The 22,638-nt window shown below is 42.1% G+C and overlaps 1 protein-coding gene across 1 annotated transcript in view; it reads right to left on the bottom strand.

Moving 5' to 3' along the window:
* Positions 1-8,663, bottom strand: part of LOC120926916 (ephrin type-A receptor 7-like) — a 456,597-nt gene extending 447,934 nt beyond the window's left edge. Inside the window, exons 1-2 of the mRNA XM_040337215.1 lie at positions 8,510-8,663; positions 5,357-5,692 (exon numbers count right to left, since the gene is read on the bottom strand). Coding sequence (XP_040193149.1) covers positions 5,357-5,692; positions 8,510-8,642 — 469 coding nt within the window. The 5' untranslated portion in view covers positions 8,643-8,663. The remainder of the gene's footprint in view (positions 1-5,356; positions 5,693-8,509) is intronic.
* Between the last annotated feature and the right edge of the window lie 13,975 nt (positions 8,664-22,638).

Here is a 22,638-nt window from a genome sequence, read left to right as displayed (position 1 = left end):
CGCGTTTACACTACGCCGCCCTAAGTAAGGAGGCAAGTACTTTGTGAATCATGTACTTGCCTCTCTTACTTAAGGCGGCGTAGTGTAAACACGCTAGGCTATGCCGCCGCAAATTAGCACGCCCCTACCTGAATCTACCCTTTTTTTTTTATTATTGTGAACCCAATCTACTAATCGTGAAATAGTGACCGCCTGATAATATTTTTTTTAAGATCTGGCAATGCCAACCCACTTGCTTTCTTCTCCTTAACCAGGACATCATATGCAATCCTACAGTGTCATACTTCAATATAAGAGTTCTAAGTTTCCTAAAATATTCTCGCAGAAGAGTGATTGGAAGCATTTGAAATGTATAAAGCACTTTGGACAAAATACTCATTTTAAATGTATTTATTTGTGCCCAACTGTAAGGCCCCATACACACGAGAGGATTTATCCGCGAATACGGTCCAGCGGACCGTTTTCGCGGATAAATCCTCTCGAGGATTTCAGCGGATTTCTCTGCGATGGAGTGTACTCACCATCGCATTGAAATCCGCGCCGAAATCCTCTGGCGATGACGTGTCGCGCCGTCGCCGCGATTATGACGCGGCGACGTGCGCAACGCTGTCATATAAGGAATTCCACGCATGCGTCGAATCATTACGATGCATGCGGGGGATCCCTTCGTACGGATGGATCCGGTGAGTCTATACAGACCAGCGGATCCATCCGTTGGGATGGATTCCAGCAGATAGATTTGTTTAGCATGTCAGCAAATATTCGATCTGCTGGAATCCATCCCAGGGGGGAAATATCCACGGAAACAGATCCGCTGGAGTGTACACACCATAGGATCTATCCGCTTGCTGGGATTTTTCAGCGGATGGATTCTATCGTGTGTATGGGGCCTAACAGGCGCTTCCCTTGCGATATTGCGTTCCACGCTGGAACGCATACGGCGACGGCACGATGATGTCATCGCCCAGCGATGCGTGCGTTCCATCCTGGAACGAGGAAGTGCGCTGTGAATTACTGCTGTTTTCTCCAGCCACCTGTCTGCTGCCTATAAAGGCTTCTAGCCACATTCAAACGGGGTCCTATTATTTTTCGGCCGTAGCCGGCCTGGCTACAGACAAACCTACAGGTACTATCCATGCCTAAACTGTAAGCTGTCAACCTTCTAGAACCCAAAGATATCCCCCTCCAGGAGAACCTCCATAAACAAAATCCATTGTTGCTGCAATACTCTGTTTACTGGAAAAACACTCATCCCTGCTTACGGATAAGTACTATTACTGCTCTAGAATTACCTGCATCATATGTAGCCTTTACAAGTACTATTTTTAAAATTGGCTTATTTAATGCTATCTTGCTGCTTGCGATTATTTGGTGTGTCTTCAGCTGACCGCTGTGCAATATGTTAAAGGGACATACATTCTCAAATCAATTACGCTAAAGTCGCCTCTCTCCAGTAAATTGTTAATTGCATACAGTAATTTCATATGCTATGTGCTTGACAATTGTTGTTACTTGTATACAGGCTTACGCCCTTAAATATTGAACATGTTCGTTATACCATTTTTTGGCTAAGGTTAGAAGGTATGTTGTAATACCTTCTCCCTTAGTAGCTCAATGCATTCCTATATGTGAAAGTGTTATGATTTACAGAACCCCCAAACTCCTGTTCTTTGATTGGAGTGACGCCTGGGGTCCAATACTGATATTTCACATAATATAGAGAGGTGCATTGAAATATTTCATTAACCGCAGTTGTGGTTCACTTCGTTCATCGTAGTTTGTGACACCAACCAGGATATGGACCTTTGTTTAAGGGAATTTAAGTTTTCTTTACTTGTGTTAAGTAAGGGAATATAATTAGCCTTATACAATCACTTCAATGATGTTGTTAATTTAATTCATAGGAAACCTATTTAGACTACGAGAAACACTAGATCTCTTCTTATTGATATTCAGAAATGCAAGTGACGTGTTTGATTAATTAGGCTGGCTATCTTTGGTGAGGTTGCTCACATGTAACAAAGTGCCCCCAAATAGATGTTCTGAATGAAGTAGAAAAATGTAAAAGAAGCAGTGAGAGCGCCACAAAATGAATCCAAATTTAATTTGATTAAATTCCCATTAGGATTAAACAAGACAGCCAACACATTTGGACACATGTGGACTTACTAGGACTTCATTAGTGATTGCACATGTGATATCAGAGAGCAAAAGTAACAAGTTGTTCTGTAATGGACTGTGGTCTCTATAATTAATGATGTGGCACTCTCGTTGCTTCTCTAAAGATGTTGAAACCAAGACAGTAAGTAAAAACAAATCTCCCCAATGAGACATAGACAAAAAAATAGCAAATTTACCAGTGTAACTGTCCGTTCAACTAATCTAATCTAATGAGTTTTAAATGTTTGCCACTATACCATAAACAAAAACAGATTTTTTTTTGTTTGCCTAGAGATACACTTTAAGCCTAGGCTCATATACAGTATGCGTGTGTGCGTTTGCACATGGACCTTGCGGCTACAACAGCCCATTCATTTGAATGGGCTGCTTCTGCAAGAAGCATGAGGAAAGAAGTCCTGGACCCATTTTTTTAAATGTGTTGCATGGAACCACATGGTGCTGTAGCACCATGCAGTTTCACACATGCAAAAAAAGAGGGGCTGGTGCTGATGTGTGGAAGTGCCATTTGAAGTTAAGAATTAATGGCACGCCTTCACATCTGCTAAAGAGAAGCACATTTCCTAACAGGTCAGGAACGGGTGCAGTTATGCACCCATTCCCAACCCATACATATTGTTATTATTATTATTATACACAATTTATTTAGCACCAACAGTTTACACAGTGTTTTACAATGTATAGGGGGACAGCACAGTTATAGTACAGTTCAATACAGAAGGTACAGGAGGGCCCTGCTTGTAAAGTTTACATTCTAAAGGGATGGGGTGGTAATACAAAAGGTAATAGCTGCAGAGAATGATTTGATGGGAGTGCCTCGGGACAGTTGTTAGGTGGGTGTGGGATAGAGTTCCCTTAATAAATGAGTTTTCAGGGATCTCCTAAAGGTGGGCAGGGTAGGGGCTGATCGGACATACTGGGGCAGGAAGTTTCAGAGGATGGGAGTGGCTCTGAAGAAGTCCTGAAGGCGAGCATGGAGGAGGTAACAAGGGAGCTAGAGAACAGGAGGTCCTGGGGGGAGCGGAGGAGACAATTTGGGCAATATCTGCAGGTGAGGTTGGTGATGTAGATGGGGGCGATGTGAATGACCTTGTATGTTGTGGTTAGCATTTAGAATTTTACACGGTGGGGTAGGGGAAGCCAGTGAAGGGATTGGCAGAGAGGAGCAGCAGTTACAGATCAGTTAGTAAGGTGTATTAGTCTAGCAACAGAATTCATAATAGACTGCAGGGAGGATAGCCTGCTTAAGGGTAGTCCATTAAGGAGAGAATTGCAGTAGTCAAGGCGGGAAATGATCAAGGAGTGAATAAGTTGCTTTGTGGTGTCATTAGTCAAGAAGGGTCGAATTCTGGAGATGTTGCGGATGTTAAGGCGGCAAGATTTAGCCAGTAATTGGATATAGGGGCTGAGGAGAGGTCAGAGTCAAGGATTACACCCAGCACCCTGGCATGTGTGGAGTGGCCAATGGTTGTGTTGTTGATATTAATGGTAAAGTCATGGGGAGGGGGGCATGAAGGAGGAAATATAACAAGTTCAGTTTTAGAAATATTGAGTTTGAGTAAGTGGTGTGACATCCATACGATATGTCATTCAGTAAGTTTGAGATCCGTGAAGAGATAGAGGGAGTGAGTTGAGGAGTGGAGATATAGATCTGGGTGTCGTCAGCATAGAGTTGGTATTGGAAGCCATGGGAGGTTATCAACTGGCCCAGGGAAGAGGTAAAGAGTGAGAATAGGAGGGGCCCAAGGACTGAGCCATGGGGTACCCCAACAGAAAGAGGAAAAGGAGCGGAGGAGATGGCGTTGTAAGTGATTGAGATAGGTAGGAGGAGAACCAGGATAAAGCAAAATCATGGAGGCCAAGAGAGAGTAATTTGCTGAGGAGAAGCGGGTGGTCAACTGTGTCAAAGGCAGCAGAGAGGTCTAAAGACTCATACACACGATCGGATATCTGATGGAACCTAATCCGATGGATTTTTTCGTCAGGTAACCGATGAAGCTGACTTTCATCAGTCTTGCCTACACACCATCAGTCAAAAATCCAACTGTGCCAAAACGCGGTGACGTAAAACACTACGATGTGCTGAGAAAAATGAAGTTCAATGCTTTGACCGATGGACTTCCACACAGACGATCGTTTTTTTCTATCGTTTTTTTATCCATAGGAAAAATTTAAAACATGTTCTATTTTTTTTCACCGATGGAAAATAAACCGATGGGGCCCACACACGATCGGTTTGTATGATAAAAACAGTCCATCGGTCTATTTTCATCGGACAAACCAAACGTGTGTACAGGGCTTCAGAGTATAAGTATGGAGTAATAGCCATTGGTTTTAGTAGTTAGTAGGTCATTGGTGAGTTTTAGTAGGGCAGTTTCAGTAGAATGTTGTGGGCAGAAGCCAGACTGTAGAGGGTCGTGAAGGTAATGAGGGTTGGTAATGATTTAAAAAGCAAATAACTGGGGAATGTCAGGCAGGGAGATTTTAATTTGTTTATTCCGAGCTAAAACGAAAATTTCAGATACCGAGAAACAAATTCTTTCCTGGCTGTTTACAAAGAGTGTAAAATGGAATAATGGAATATGCTCACAATCATTAACACAAATAATAATTTTGCTCTATGGAGACAGCTCTAAATTTGTTTGTTAATTGTTACTCATTGATGATGATCACAATGAGCATCTGCTAACATCCATATGCAATCTTCTGTCCCATGCTATTTGTATTTATCAATTGTGGAACAAGTCATAATTACAATTAATGTAAAAAATGCATCACCAACCAATCCTACTAAATTGCTGATTATGTCTCTTATTCTTTTAATGAAAAAAATAAATAAATAAATGTAATGACTGCTGGTGCTAACTTGTATGGGGTGATTATTATGTTCTTGAAATGTTTTGCTTTTTAAATGGTTCACTCCTGTCGACTATATGAAGCTGTAATAGCTGTTCTCAAGGTATTACGCCCACAAAAGTAGGTTGTCATATTTTTACAGAAGAAAATGTCTGTAATTCTTTCTGACAAGGTATTTTTTTTTTCCATAATGCATACATTATTGAAAGCATTGCATTTTAAAAGTTCCTAGGCGATCAAGGTATGGAAACAAGATGGACGAAATAAAAATTGATATATCTTCTAAATCCAGAAATAAGGTAAGGATAAAGTTGTACAGTACCTGCATTACTGGTTGAGATGTTAATTTCAGCAAACTGCTTAGTATACATGCTAAAGTCAGAAACTCCATTTACAGACTCCACCCGTATAGTGTAGTTCATGTGGGGCAGCAAATTTACCAGTGTAACTGTCCGTTCAACTAATCCAATCTGCTGTGGAACATAACCAATGCTGCTGCCACAGGGCTCACATTGTTGAAAGGCAATAGAGCAACGGTCACAGAAAATATTGTACATGAGGTCCCCTCTGCCTCCTGTATCTAGTGGTGGATTCCATTCTAAAACTAAGGTAGTCTGCTTCATGCTATAAATGAGATCTCTTGGGGCCGAAGGTGTACCTGGAATAGAAAAACAAACAAGGTTTACAGAAACCAGTCATATATGTAAAATAATATAAATTAAAAAAAATCATATGTGCAAAACCTCTATTTGATAAATTGAGATCCAAATTTGATAAATAAAACGAAAAATATTATTAATATTATATGAATAAATCAATTGCCATATACTGAAATCAGATAATAAATATATTAACAGTCCCCACAATAGATCTTATGAACATCCACAAAGCGAAAACATGACATTAAGCACCAAAAGATTCTTGAAAGTTGTGCCAAGAAAGATCCAGAATCATCACCAATGGTTGCAAAATTCAGCCCTTGCAAACATATATGACTCCCTAATTAGACGTCTTAGGCATATTCAATGGTACTAGCATCTATTGTGTTTCTCTCCACTCCTCCACAAAATTGCCATAAGTATTTGTAAGTGCAATATGCTATTTAATAAAAGGTACCATATGATTTTACATTATATCATTATATAGGACTTTTGCACTTATGTTTTCTCTGAGTATATGCTGTTGGTGACCAGGGAGGTGATCCAGGTTATATTGGTTGCCAGGCGAATTTGTGGAGGAGCAGAGAGAGATTGTCAGGGAGATTTGCGTTGCATAGATATGCACATGTGCATGGTATTTCCAGAAGAATGGCTAATAGGTGCACGCATGCTCACGTAAATTAGCAAACCGCACGTGCACAGGCACAATCTTTGTTGGTGCCAGACAGTTAATTTAATGGGAGCTCATTCCCATATCCTTTGCTGACTGATCTTCAGCTATGCCCTGTTACTGACCTGACATGTTCACGACCTGATTCTGGATTTTGCTTCTGTCTTGTCATTTTTACCCTTTACCCATTTTATGACTTTGACTCTGCTCATGGTTTGGTACCTGCCTGCCTGTTGATGACCCTGGCTATTTCTGAGATCCTGCTTCTGCCTCTGATCCTGGCTCTCGGTACTACTCGAGTGCTTGCCTGGTTGTCTGCTGCACCAGCTCTGTACACCGCTGTTTGTTCCAGACTCCAGATTCCTGACAAGCTGCCTATCCAGGACCATCAGTGTAAGAAAAGTACCCCTTTAGTCTGGACCAGTCCTCCAAATACTACTGCTGTTCCTGCTCCTCTAGTTCCACAGTCTCCTTGGAGTTGCTTTCCCTGCTACAGTTTCTGCAATCAACACCCACAGGCAATCATGTCCTGCCTGTCTATCGACACCCTCTGTTTCATTTCAGTGGGGCCATGGCAGGCGATATAAGAGAGATCTACCTCGTCAATTCAGTCTCCTCTTATCAGGTATGCGACAGAGATCCAATAGATGCCAGTACTAATAAATATACATTTATGACTTCTCTTTAATTAACGGGTCATATATGTTTGGCAAGCCTGAATTTAGAATTTTGTCAACCGCCTAACTGTAAATATACGTCATGATTTTTTACATTAAATACTGGGGTTATGCCCTACTGGACTGAGGTCCATAAATACATAGCACACATTACCACCGACACTCTAGAATTCTCGCCTGCCCAATTCCTTCTCCATCATGCCAAATCGCGCCCGAGGAAATACGGCCGCTCCTTGGCTATGCACATGGTAAATGCCGCGCGTTTGTGCATCCCACTTTACTGGCTCTCTCCAAAACCCCCCTCTATGTCCGATTGGTTTCAATGCCTCCAGAAGATAATGGAGATGGAGGAACTGATCCACCAGAGCAACGATACGCCTGCAAAGTTCAACGAGACTTGGGCCTGCTGGCGGCATTTTACTCTGTCTGATGACTACAAAGCCATTATCCCCGGAGATCAGCACACAACACTCTCTCAACCTCATACTTCGACGAGCTGTGGCGGCTCAACCCCCCCCCTCCCTCCTAACCCTCGACCCTTAAGCAGGAATCAATACACCCCACTAGACCTACTCCAGGTTTTGTCACACCCGGGGATTAAACCTGTGAAGTTAAGGGCTTTCAGTTGCCCGACAGTTTCGCTACTTGCGTCAGTTGCCTAATGTTAGCAATACAGTCCACTGGCATCCGCTCTGTCCACTAGGTTTATGTTTATATTAACTCCCAAGTATACTCTAATGCTTTGCTTATGTTGCATACGTTGTAGCGGCTGCGCCCGCAAGAATATTGCTCGCTTGAATGTTACATTGTTCCTGTAACCGTACTTATCCTGTCTGATGGATGAAAATAAAAATTTTTATTAATAAAAAAAAAATACTGGGGTTATGGAGCAGCTAGCTGCCATAACGCCAGCATCTTTTTTTTTTTAGGCGGCTGGCTATCCCATAATAGTGATCCCAGCAGTAGATTTGCCACATGATCACTTTTATAGGTGGTGAGAGAGGTGCCCCCCCCCCACCAATTCTTGGTAATTTTTAAGCTTACCAGAGGCACCCTTTAAGCTTGGATATGATCTGGTGAGGCCGATCGCTGAGCTGAAAGTCAAATAAGGGCAAGATGGCCCCCACTTGGCTCTATGCACTCGGATGTTCCTTCTGATTATAAATGAGGGATTTTTTTCCCTTAAAGTCAAAATGTCAAAAAGGTGAATGAGAGATCTGGGGTCTTTTTGACCCCAGATCTCTCAATAAAGAGGTCCTGTCATTCTCATTTCTATTACAAGGGGTGTTTACAAATAAAAAGTATTTTTTTAACCACTTCAGGACTGAGCCTCTTTGTGAGATTGTAAACATTTTTTTTTTGCTAGAAAAATACTTAGAACCCCCAAACATTATATATATATATTTTTTTCTAATGGGTTTATTGAATGTTACACTTTATGTAATGACATGTACTATATGATTACTCACGTGTACACAAAGTGGAAGGGGAGTCCAGGGGAGATCTGTAGAAGTTTTTCTGACAGGTACACAGTGTAGATGCTTCTTGATTGGTGTAGCTGTATTGAGGACAAGGAACACAGGTCTGCAGTCGGCTGGACATCTTGTAAAACCCAGGAGGACATGCTGTTGTAATGAATATATATGTAAGTATACACAATGTAAACCAATACTGAACACATAAATACTGTATGTTAACTAGCAATTGCATCGCAAATAATAGAAAAAAAATTATCCTTTTTGTCAATTACAAGAAATTAAAAATGCCCTGTCCCTCTGACCCTCATGGAAGTTGTCAACAACCTCAATGACCACTTCCAACTGGAATGCATGTTTGCAAAAGTACACCTAACAACCTCTAAAATCTACACCCAATGGGCCCCTTGGATTAGTGACCACAGAAGCTAAACTTCAACTTAACTTCTTATTATGGAACCTGCTCGTGGTTGCCTTTCTAGCTCACTGCTGACCTCACACTTCTTCCTACCTCTTCTCTTCCTTTTCTTAAACTGCATATAAAAGCTCATGTATCAGAAATATGTCCTAAATACAGTTAGGGCCCTTTCACACAGGGAGGATCAGTAATCATCCACCCGTGAACCTTTGCTTGCTCAGCGGGGATCGCTCCGTTGATCCCTGATGAGCCGGCGGATGACAGGGCGGTCCCCGCACACTATGCAGGGACCACCCTGTATTTTCTCCGCTCTCCCCTATGGGGGGATCGGATGAACATGGGCCGTCTGTCCATGTTCACCCGATCTGATCCGCAGACGGAAGGAAAAATAGGGTTTTCCTCCGTCTGCAGAATCGGAGAAATGCGGAAGCGGGCGAGATCGGGTGTCAGCGGATGTTCATCCGCTGACACCCGCGATCTCATAGGGACCAATGTATGTCCCTTTTTTATCCGTACACAGATGGATGAAAAAGTGGACATACGGTCCGCCCATGTAAAAGGGGCCTTAACCACTTACCCCCCGGAACATATTGCTGCCTAAAGACCAGAGTACTTTTTGCGATTCGGGACTGCGTCGCTTTAACAGACAATTGCGCGGTCGTGCGACGTGGCTCCCAAACAAAATTGGCGTCCTTTTTTTCCCACAAATAGAGCTTTCTTTTGGTGGTATTTGATCACCTCTGCGTTTTTTATTTTTTGCGCTATAAACAAAAATAGAGCGACAATTTTGAAAAAAATGAATATTTTTTACTTTTTGCTGTAATAAATATCCCCCAAAAATATATAAAAAAAAATTTTTTTTCCTCAGTTTAGGCCGATACGTATTCTTCTACATATTTTTCGTAAAAAAAATCGCAATAAGCGTTTATTGATTGGTTTGCGCAAAAGTTATAGCGTTTACAAAATAGGGGGTATTTTTATGGCATTTTTATTAATATTTTTTTTACTAGTAATGGCGGCGATCAGCGATTTTTTTTTCGGTATTGCGACATTATGGCGGACACTTCGGACATTTTTGATACATTTTTGGGACCATTGGCATTTTTATAGCGATCAGTGCTATAAAAATGCATTAGATTACTATAAAAATGCCACTGGCAGTGAAGGGGTTAACACTAGGGGGCGGGGAAGGGGTTAAGTATGCCTGGGTGTGTTCTTACTGTGGGGGGGGGGGGTGGCCTCACTTGGGGAAACACTGATTTTCTGTTCATACATTGTATGAACAGAAAATCAGCATTTCCCCTGCTGACAGGAACGAGAGCTGTGTGTTTACACACACAGCTCCCGTTCCCCGCTCTGTACCGAGCGATCGCGTGTGCCCGGCGGCGATCGCGCCCGCCGGGCACACGCACGGGAGTCGGGGGCGAGCGGGGAGCGCGCGCGCGCGCCTCCGGCGGCGCGCACGCGCCCCCTAGTGGCGGCTATACGATAGGACGTATAGCTACGGGCTCTCGCCCAGGAGAGCCGACCTGCCGCCGTATAATGACGGTGGCTGGTCGGCTACTAGTTAATGTAATGCACAGTCTCAAATAGTAAAAACAAAACTTAAACAACCTTCTCGTAGTGAGTCAGATCCTCCTTTTACTTGCTTCTCAAAAGCACTACCTCACAGACACTGCAGCTCACAATCAAAGGCTCCAGCAGCAGAGCTTTGGATTCAGGGCAGGGGTAGTGCAACAGCATTTCCATAAAGTAGATTTTACTGGCTACAGGTATTTGTAAAATATTTTGGGGGACTTAAGATGCACTTAAATATAAGCACTCCATCAAATATTTTCTAATGAGTCACCTCGGTTCTACTTTAAAGGAGAAGTACAGCCAAAGCTTGTTTGGCTCTACTTCTCCTGTAAATCACAGGAGTACAGTTCATTCTGCACTTATGTGACCTGATGCATACTAGCTCATTATGAAATACTTACCTTACAATGATGCTGTTGCAGTGGTTCCGGCCTGCACATCGCTGTGACCATGACCCATTTTCAGCAGACAGCAGGCTGATGTCTCAGAGCTGGTCCAAGCTCAGAAATGATTGTGACCATATGTATCTGCCCACATAACTGGACCAGACCCTGGCGGGCGTCAGCCGCTCCGTCCCCCTTCACAGCCCAGCCTTCCAGTGTGTGTATGGAGGGGGGGCAGTGCAGATAGTGGTGACTGGTAATCACAAGCTCTCTGCTCAGGGAGCTCTGAGAACCAAGTGATAAGTGGTGGTGTTTGATCACTCGGTTCCCAGTCTCAGAGCTGGTGGGGGACAGATGCTGCATTCACCTAGGTAAGTATGATTGTAAAATAAAAAAAATCCCATACCTCTCTTTTAATTCAATTTATTGTGATTTCTTTTCAGGTACTTATATAGCGCCGTCAATTTACGCATATATATTGTACATTCACATCAGTCCATGCCCTCAAGGAGCTCACCATGTGAGGCCCCTATTTCACATTCATACATACACATACATACTAGGACCAATTGACCTTCCAGCATGTCTTTGGAATGTAGGAATAAACCAGAGTACCTGGAGAAAACCCACACAGTCACAACATGGTAGTGCCATGGGTGGAATTTGAACCATCCATGCTAGTTCTGCTAGGGGAAAGTTCTAACCACTTACCCACTGTAATATGCCTACTGCTGTCATTGCATTATTCCAAATTACTTATAAAAAACCTGTGGAGCCTGAAATCCATATCAGATTAGGAACAGTCCAAAAACCATTCAATTTCTGTGCTGTTAAAAGAGTAATGTCCTTTTCATATCCACACCAACCTCAATGTTATATCAGTAGCCACCACAAAGAATGGTTCCATTAACAACGGTTAGATTAGAGGGTAGCATAAGCTGTAAATACAGACAAGATTTATTGCCACTGTCTACATCACTTTAATCCAAAAAGTCTGCCAATTTATGCAGCTATCACAAAAGACCAAAATGGCTTGGATAAAGTGTTTATTCTAAACACCAAATCACATTTATTTGGTGGGAGCAAAAATAATGGTTATGCTTACAGCAGAGAGATTGAAAACAAATCATGAATTAGAGAGAGGTGCAACAGGTGCTCAGCCACTATCTATATTTCTCAAGTTAAAAGCAATTTTCATTGTACTGCTGTAAACTATTCCCTGCATTCCTGAGCTTCTGCAAAAGTCTACATCATTTCAGTAATAGTCATATATATTGAAATCATATATCCACAGGGAACATACTTGTCAGCTAGGAAGAAATTCTATAGTCTATTTGTCAGAAGGGTATTTACACAAAGGACACATCTTCTTTCATATACTACAAAGAAAATAAATGAAAGATGATCACTCTAACGTAGGGGATCCATGAAACCAGCTCATTCTTAAAGTGACACTAAACTCTGGTGTAAAAAAAAATCCTATTAAATAAATATTCTTACCTAAAAAAATGCTCCTCCAAAAGCTCCATATTCCTTTTTTATTGCCAATGTGATCTGACTTCCTGTAAAGCCCTGTACACATGATCGGTTTGTCCGATGAAAACAGACTGTTTTCATTGGACAAACCGATCGTGTGTGGGCCCCATCGTTTTTTTTCCCATCGGTGAAAGAAAATAGAACATGTTTTACATTTTTCCTATGGATAAAAAAACGATAGAAACATCCGATCGTCTGTGTGGAACTCCATCGGCCAAAAATCCATGCATGCTCAGAATCAAGTCGACGCATGCTCGGAAGCATTAAACTTCATTTTTTTTCCGGCTTATCATAGTGTTGTACGTCACAGCGTTTTGGCACGATCGGATTTTTGTGTGTAGGCAAGACTGATGAAAGTCAGCTTCATCGGATAACCGACAAAAAATCCATCGGATCAGATTCCATCAGATATCCGATCGTGTGTACAAGGCTTTACATTTGTTCTCCATGGTCCCACTGTATGTACGAACAAAGCCACCCCTTCATTGGTCACCCTCCAAATAGACTATGGACTACAAAATTTGTAGTGTGCATAAAACTACATATAACAATAACTAGCATGCACTGCTCTTTACAAACACATAGTAGTGGGGAGGGGAGGATCAGGAGCTCACAGAGGATATTAGAAGACGGCATAGAAACACAGCAAGAAATTATTTGATGAAAAATTGATTACAGAGCAATTAAAGTGGATGTAAACCCCAATTTTTTTTTTTTTTTGATGTCACAATGTAGAGAATAAGACTTCCTATCATCTGTGCCCAGTCTTGCCACACAGAGTTATTCCAGCTCTGAGCAATCCACTTTTATTTTTCAGTAAAAATTAACAGACTTCCAGATAAAAACCAGTCTAAATAAAAAGTCCTTTCCGTCCCCTTCGAGTGACATGGTTTTTACATATCTCGTGCACTAGCTTGGACACATGCACATCCCTAGATGTTTATCATAATATAGGGGGTGATCCACAGTTCATTGTGAGAGGTAATGTATGTCACTCAAAGCAAGGGGACGGAAAGGACTTTTTATTTAGACAGATTTTTATCTGGAAGTCTGTTAATTTTCACTGAACAATAAAAGAGGATTGCTCAGAGCTGGATTAACTCTGTGTGGCAAGACTGGGCACAGATGATAGGAAGTCTTATTCTCTACATTGTGACATCAAAAAAAAGTAGTAGTGAGTAGTGTCAGTAAACTAAACCGCAATTAATACAATTTGTACATAAACAACAGCTCTAGGTAATTGTGGTGTTCTAAATTCAAGCTGTTTTTAAAGTGGTTGTAAACCCAGATAAAAAAATAGATTGACCGGAGCCGCAATGACGTCACTCCCGCACATGCGTGCAGGAGCCGCCGGTAATGGCACAGCAGCTGAAGAACTGACACGAGCGAGCGATGACGCTGGCACATGTGGATACAGTGAATATCTCCTAAACTATGCAAGTGGGGGTAACAGGGTGTACAACCACTTTAAAGGTGAGATAAATTGAGCTTATTCTTTAAATCAAACATTAACCTATACATAGATCTCTACTCTATAGAATAATTGCCTTTTTAGGTATGATTCTCAGTTTTCGGTTTGCTATTATTAAGGCAACTCAAAAGCATTTCCTTTCCAATTTAACTCCATAAACTGAATGTCATATCACAATTCTGTATATCTCAGGATTGATTTTATGGTGCAGTTTCACAATTCTGCTCACGTGTATTAATATAATTGTACTCTGATATTGCAGTAAAGCTTTTTGTAATTACAAAACATAAAGCGTCTGTGTAGATGGGTTTTTCCTTGCTTGAAATGGATTTTCTATTCCTATACAAGTATATGAGAAAACAAAACCTGTTTTAAGCAGTTTAAATGCGGATCAGAAGAAAGTCATATGCACCTGTCACTGAATTCTGAATGATCTCATAAGCAGCTCAAACTATCACACGAATGCCAATATAGGCCTAAAAGGAATCTTTGTGCCACATACTAAATACACACTATGCATTGCTGTGTTTTGGTTTTAGTAGGTTTACTTACTGCATAACTACAGATCATGGAGCTCCATAGAACAATTCTGGTAGCGACCCCACCCATGACCACTCTCTGTTGAACCTAGCAGTATTTCCGAATTTCGGAAATTCCGAATTTCGAAAATTCAAATTTCCGAAAATCTGAATTTCCGAAATTCGGAAGAAAGAAAATTCGGAAATAAAAAAAAAAACGGAAATTCGAAAAATTCGGAAATAAAAAATTCGGAAATAAAAAATTCGGAAATACGAAAATTCAGAATTAACGAATTTACGAATTTTCCTTAAAAAACAAATTAGAAACTAAACGAATTGCACATGTCTACTACAGATCATGGAGCTCCATAGAACAATTCTGGTAGCAACCCCACCCCTGACCACTCTCTGTTGAACCTAGCAGTGCCAACTGTGACAAAACTTCAATACTTTCATTGATCTTAACATAAAGTATGTTAAACTAAAGACGTGTATCAGGAGAGCTATCAGCATAGTTAGTACATTAATGGCTATAGCTGAGGACGATTTAATAAGGAAGAGCATCAGTGCTGGGAATTCGATTTTAACTTATTTTTTCCAGCTAACAATTGTGTCCCCAATATAGGGTTGCCACCTCATACCTTTAACCCTGAACACATAGTAATTACATATGTTCTGTGAAAGCCACCCATAACGACCGCTCTCTCAGCAGCACCGTGTTGCTAGGACACGGTGCGACCCCAAACTGTGTAAAGAGCCGTGGCTCTTTAACCATGTGATCAGCTGTGACCAATCACGGAGATGTCGGTTATCAGCTCTAATCATCTCACACTGACAGAGTGTGAGGAGAGGAGAGCCGATCAGCTGCATCTCCTCACAGGGGGCAGCTAGGTATGTAATCAGAGCACTGATCATCAGTGTCCTGATTACAATTACGTGCCCACCAGTGCCACAATGATTGCCCACCACTGCCTAGGAGTAATTAAATACCACCAAAAAAAGCTCTATTTGTGTGAACAAAATTATAAAAATGTCACTTGTTTACAGTGTAGCATGACCACGCAATTGTCCCTCAAAGTGTGACAGCGCTGAAAGCTGAAAAATGGCTTGGGCAGGAAGGGGATTTATGTGCCCTGCATTGAAGTGGTTAAAATTCTGCACAATCTTGAGGCATCCCATTAAAAAATGAAAAAACAAAACACATAGTTTTACATAACACAGCAACATCCACACACGTAGGACACTCACCGTTAGGGATGAGTCGAACACCCCCTGGTTCGGTTCGCAGCAGAAAATGCGAACAGGCAAAAAACTTGTTCGAACACGCAGACACTGTTAAAGTTTATGGAACACGAATGTGAAAAATCAAAAGTCCTCATTTTAAAGGGGTTGTAAAGGTTTGTTTTTTATTTTCTAAATAGGTTTCTTTAAGCTAGTGAATTGTTGGTTCACTTACCTTTTCCTTCCATTTTCCTTCTAAATGTTTTTCCTTTGTCTGAATTTCTCACTTCCTGTTTCTCCTCAGTAAGCTTGCCCCATCATCCAGGCTCTTCTGGCTGGGGGTTAGTCAGCCAGAAAAGCTTACTGAGGTGGAACAGGAAGTGAGAAATTCAGACAAAGAAAAAAACACATTTAGAAGGGAAATCGAAGGAAAAGGTAAGTGAACCAACAATGCACTAGCTTAAAAGAACCTATTTAGAAAATAAAAAACAAACCTTTACAATCCCTTTAAAGGTTAATATGCAAGTTATTGTCATAAAAAGTGTTTGGGGACCTGGGTCGTGCCCCAGGGGACATGTATCAATGCAAAAAAAGTAAAAAAAAAACAGTTTTTTCAGGAGCAGTGATTTTAATAATGCTTAAAGTGAAACAATAAAAGTGAAATATTCCTTTAAATTTAGTACCTTGGGGGTGTCTATAGCATGCCTGTAAAGTGACACATTGTTCCCGTGTTTAGAACAGTTCCAACACAAAATTACATTTCTAATGGTCATTTAACCACTTACGACCCAGACCATTATGTGCGTCGCTTTAACTGACAATTGCGCAGTCGTGCAACGTGGCTCCCAAACAAAATTGGCGTCTTTTTTTTCCCCACAAATAGAGCTTTCTTTTGGTGGTATTTGATCACCTCTGCAGTTTTAATTTTTTGCGCTATAAACAAAAATAGAGTGAAAGATTTGAAAAAAAATCTATATTTTTTACTTTTTGCTATAATAAATATCCCCCAAAAAATATATAAAAACACTTTTTTTCCTCAGTTTAGGCCAATACATATTCTTCTACATATTTTTGTAAAAAAAATTGCCTTTATTGATTGGTTTGCGCAAAAGTTATAGCGTTTACAAAATAGGGGATAGTTTTATGGCATTTTTATCAATCTTTTTTTTTTCACTAGTAATGGCGGCGATCAGAAATTTTTTCATGACTGCGACATTATGGCGAACACATCGGACACTTTTGACACATTTTTGGGACCATTGTAATTTTCACAGCGAAAAGTGCTATAAAAATGCACTGATTACTGTGAAAATGACAATGGCAATGAAGGGATTAACCACTAGGGGGCGCTAAAGGGTTAAGTGTGCCCTAAGGGAGTGATTCTTACTGTAGGGGGGCGTGGCTGTACTTGTGACGTCACTGACCGTCGTTCCCTATGACAGGGAATATGATTACTGACAAGCCACAGAGAAGAACAGGGAAGGTTTGTTTACCCTCACCTCTCCCTGTTCTTCAGCTCCTGTGACCTGATCGCGGGACACCGGTGGCAATCGGGTCCGTGGGTCCCGCGGGCGCGGTCACAGAGCTGACGTTGGGTTCCCCCCAAAAATCCATACCAGACCCTTATCTGAGCACGCAAAAGAGGGGGGGGAGAACGCCCCCCTCCTGAACCATACCAGGCCACATGCTCTCAACATGGGGAGGATGTCCCCATGTTGATGGGGACAAGGTACTCCTCCCCACAACCCTTGCCTGGTGGTTGTTGGGGTCTGCGGGCAGGGGGCTAGTCAGAATCTGGAAGCCCCCTTTAACAAAGGAGACCCCCAGATCCCACCACCCCCATGTGAATTGGTAATGGGTACATTTTACCCCCACCATTTCACAAAAAAGTGTCAACATTTTTAAAAAACCCAGTAGACAGCTTGGGACAAGTCCTTTATTAAAAAAAAAGAAAAATTCCAGCGTTGTAATCCATTCTCGAGCGGAGGATACGGAGGAAAAAAACGGCGACATGACCCACCGAATTACTCTACACCCGCCGTGACAGCTCTTAAATTGCTAAGGGCAGGGCCACCTGTCACGTGCGCGGGTGACCCCGCCCCCCTCTGTCGAAGGGAAATCCCTGCAATGGAACACAGATGTCCGAAAATAATCTGAAATGGGTTATAATCCTCCCTTGCTCTATCCAAAATGAAAACAAGAAAGTCTATAGTTCTACTTTAAAGGTGAGATTTCTTTTCATTTTGGAGATATTTCTTGACACTTCCTGTTTTTGTTTCTGAGAAAGAAGTGAAGGCTGTAAAATCAAAACTTGACAGGGGTGCCTGGCCTTTCCCATTCTATCCAAAACTTTTTTTTGGAAGTTTCATTTTAAATACCTTACCAGTTTTTTTTGTTTTTTTTTGGGGGGGGGGGGGATTGAAGTGTTTATTGCTTCATACAGTCCTCTCATAACAGAGGTGCACTTGTCACATGTGTGAAGCATACAATATGACATAAATCCACACCTTCAGCCAAGTGACTCGGAGAGTGTGCACCAGTCCCCGATTTCATAGCACCTTAGTGTTTGGATTATGAAAATAGAACAGGGTGGTTTTACGTACTCATACCTTCTTTCATGTTCTTGGACAATTAAAGCGGGGGTTCACCCCAAAAAAAAAATTAAATTAGATCTAGCATACTTATAATACTAAGGACATTTGTTTTCGGGAGGTCATTTTTTTTCTCTGTACATACCTTTATATCCTGATTTTGTCCAGGGCTTCCAGGTTCTGATGACTCCGGGACTGGGCGTTCCTATCCCAGCCTCAGGGTTCCGATGACTGCGGGACTGGGCATTCCTATCCTTCGGTTCGATGATTGACGGCTTGTGAAACAGGTCCCCTGTCGCACAACGCGCATCAACAGATTTCCGGAAATAGCCGAGCTGCGAGTCGGCACTATACGGTGCCTGTGCAGTCAGCTCTACACGGCGGGCGCAGGCGCCGTATAGTGCCAACTCGCAGCTCGGATATCTCCGGGAATCTGGTGACGCACGTTGTGCGACAGGGGACCTGTTTCACAAGCCGTCAATCATCGAACCGAAGGATAGGAACGCCCAGTCCCACAGTCATCGGAACCCTGAGGCTGGGATAGGAACGCCCAGTCCCGGAGTCATCAGAACGCGGAAGCCCTGGACAAAATCAGGATATAAAGGTATGTACAGAGAAAAAAAAAATGACCTGCCAAAAGTAAATGTACTTAGTATGCTGGCTCTAATGTTAAAAATGTGTTTTTAGGGTGAACCTCCACTTTAACATCTACACTACACACTTCATGACCCAGTGACATCTTTTTGTGATGTCATATGAAGTTGTTAGATGGATTTTTATCTTCAATAAAGTTATCACTATTGCTTCACACCTGCGAGTGCGGTCAACCTTTTCCTGTTCTATGGACATGACCCAGTGATGATTGGATCAATGTGACTCATGTGGCTATAAATTATGGGGTATGTTTTGGACACTCATTTGAATTATGAAAGTCACTTGGTGGGTAGTAAGAAAAAAGTCTTCAGCATTGCAGAACATGTGTGGTTGAATGCGACTAAATGCTATAAGCTATTCTTGGCCCACATTTTTTTTTTCTTTTCTTTTTTTCTTTTTTTTACACTGATTCACTGATATTTTTCAAAACAAAATCTTAGATACTGCAGGGGTGCTATAGGAAATGAAGATATTAGGACATCTGCTTTTCTTAAAAATTAAGAGCTGTTAATGTTTAAAATAAGTACATATAGGGGGAGATTTACTAAAACTGGTGCACACAGAATCTGGTCCAGCTGTGCATAGTACCGTATTTATCGGCGTATACCGCACACTTTTTTGCCCTGAAAATCAGGGCAAAATCGTGGGTGCGCGATGTACACCGATACCTGCTTCCCGCGCCGTGTTTGAATCCCTGCGCCGACATATACCGAGCGCAGTACACTCAGGTATATTCGGCCAGGCTCGGCTTCACTCGTAGTCATGCTCTCTGACATTTATGCATGAGAAGCTGAGCCTGGCCGAATATACCTGAGTGTACTGCGCTCGGTATACATTGGCGGAGGCTTCAAACTGAGCGCGGGAAGCAGGGATTCAACATGAAGACAGCGCGGGAGAAGCCGGGAGGACACCACCGAGGCCGCAGACGGACGCCGGACCGGACGAGGCCGCCGATGGACGCCGGGCAAGACACCAAAACTGTAAGTAGTAAAATGTAATAAAATGTTTTTTTTTTACAGGATTTTAGGGTCAAAATTAGGGGTGCGCGCTATACGCCGGAGCATGCAATACACCGATAAATACGGTAACTATTCAGCTTCTAGCTTTTATTGGCATAGCTTAAATCAACAAGCTGAAGTTAGAAGCTTTTTGGTTACTATGTACAGCTGCACCAGATTATGTGTGCACCAGTTTTAGTAAATCTCCCCCATAATGTCAGCAATGTAAAGTACATAATAGAACCCCCCTTTAAATAAATAAAAAAAAAGGTTTACTAGTTTTGTTATGCAGGATCAAATGTAGCAGAGCAAGGAGCATTATTGGGTTAGGCATAATGAGAAGTAGAGGAATTGCCATTTCGTAAGAACAACATATAATTGTTTTGTTAGATGATGGATTTTGTGATGTGAGAACACAGATCTTCTCTCAGCTCTGCCCACTGTTTGTAATGGAATCTGAAATGAAATCAGAACTATCCTTTGTGCTTTGATTTGTTCACTTGCATTAATGTAAATTGGTTTAAAAGAAGCTTTTGAGAAAATGCACAATGACCAGCCATTGATAGCAGTTGTATTCTTTTGGCGCTCAAAGGACAATTTTATACACGTTTGACCTGTGCTTTTGGAAAATTTAATGCTTTGTGGACAGGGTGACATAATGTTTTGTACTGCTTCATAGAAGAAAAGATAGGTTTATGCCACACAATAAAGCCAACAGCTTTGAATGAAGGATTTACACTGATCTGTCACTGTCCTGCTGCTTTTGCCAATTTTATGGCAACTCTTGTCACTACAGCTGGTCCTCAGAGCATTGTTAGAGTACCTTTGGACAAAAAGGGGCATTTAATACCTGTATAACAACAAAATAGCATAAATCAGGATTTATGTGTAATGTTCTTTTTTAATTAATTTTTTTATTTTTATGTAAAGTGTTGCCTGCAGCAATCACAGTACTGCTACATAAAAAGGTAAATTATATAACAATATGTATAACATTTATATCTAAGTAAAGAAAAATAAATTTGGTGCTTCTTTAAATGTAACCCTTTCACTGCCGGCACTATTTTTGCAATTTGTTACACATGTTTAACAAAGACATTTTAGGTCAAGGATTGCATAAAGCCCCCAAACATTATGGGGTAGATCCACGTACCTCGGCGCATTAATACGCTGGGCGCAGCGTATCTAAGATACACTACGCCGCCGCAACTTATTATTTTTTTTCGAATCCTGAAAGAATTCGCTCTGTAAGTTACGGCGGCGTAGTGTATCTTTGGCGGCGTAATGGCGCGGAATTCAAATGGATGTAATAGGGGTGTGTTTTATGTTAATACGTCGTGACCCGACGTAAACAACGTTTTTTTTTTAACTGCCGTCCGTGGGGGTATCCCAGTGCGCATGCTCGAAATTAACCCGGAACAAGCCAATGCTCACGACGGTGACGTCATTCTACGCAAATCCCTATTCGCGAACGACTTACGCGAACGACGTAAAAAGTTCAAAATTGTACGCGGGAACGTCGGCCATACTTAACATTGAGTACGCCTCATAACAGCAGCTTTAACTATACGCCGGAAAATCCGAACGCAAACAACGTAAAAAAATGCGCCGGCCGGACGGACGTTCGTGGATCGCCGTAAATAGCTAATTTGCATACTCGACGCGGAATTCGACGGAAACGCTACCTAGCGGCCACAGAAAAATTGCAGCTTAGATCCAACGGCGTACTAAGACGTACGCCTGTCGGATCTATAGCCGAGATGCCATTGTATCTTGTTTTGTGGATACAAAACAAAGATACGACGCGCAAAATTTGAAATTACGCGGCGTATCAAGAGATACGCCGGCGTAATATCTTTGTGGATCTGCCCCTATATATTTTCTGAAAGCAGACACCATAGAGCAGGGGTGTCAAACTCAATTTCATTGTGACCCACATCAGCATTATGATTGCCCTGTAAGATTGTATCTGTAAGGCCGCGTACAGACGAGCATACATGTACGATGAAACCGGTCCGCCGGACCGTTTTCACCGTACATGTCTGCCCAGGGATTTCTGTATGGTGGCTGTACTCACCATCATACAGAAATCCATGCGTAAACAATACGTGGGGCGTGTCCGCGCCATCGCCGCGACGATGATGCGCCAACGTGGGCGGCCCTGCCAGCTCAATGCTTCCACGCATGCGTCAAAGTCATTCGACGCATGCGAGGGATGGCGGGTGCTCGGACATGTACGGTAGGTCTGTACAGACGACCGAACATGTCCGAGCGGGCAGGATTTCAGCGGGCTGTTTTAAATCAAGTCCAGAAATATTTGCCCGCTGGAAAAAGGCCCGGCGGGCAAATGTATGCTGGAATCCTGTCCGCTCGGGCCTACACACGACCGAACATGTCTGCTGAAACTGGTCCGCGGACCAGTTTCAGCAGACATGTTCGGTCGTGTGTACGGCCCATAAGATTAGATGTCCAGCGCATACCCTCCCCATATATTAGATGTCAAGAGCCACCCCACCATCAGAAGTAGGGATGAGCTTCGAGTTTGAGTCGAACTCCTGTTCGACTCGAACATTGCCTGTTCGCCGAACAGCAAACTATTTGGGGTGTTTGTGGCAAATTCAAAAAGCCGCAGAACACCCTGGAAAAGTCTATGGGAGAAATCTAAAGTGCTAATTTTAAAGGCTTATATGCAAGTTATTGTCATAAAAAGTGTTTAGGGACCTGGGTCCTGCCCCAGGGACATGTTTCAATGCAA

This window comes from Rana temporaria, chromosome 2 (genome assembly GCF_905171775.1).
Source record: "Rana temporaria chromosome 2, aRanTem1.1, whole genome shotgun sequence".
In the NCBI taxonomy this organism is placed as follows: domain Eukaryota; kingdom Metazoa; phylum Chordata; class Amphibia; order Anura; family Ranidae; genus Rana; species Rana temporaria.
This window is presented reverse-complemented; position numbering and strand designations above follow the sequence as displayed.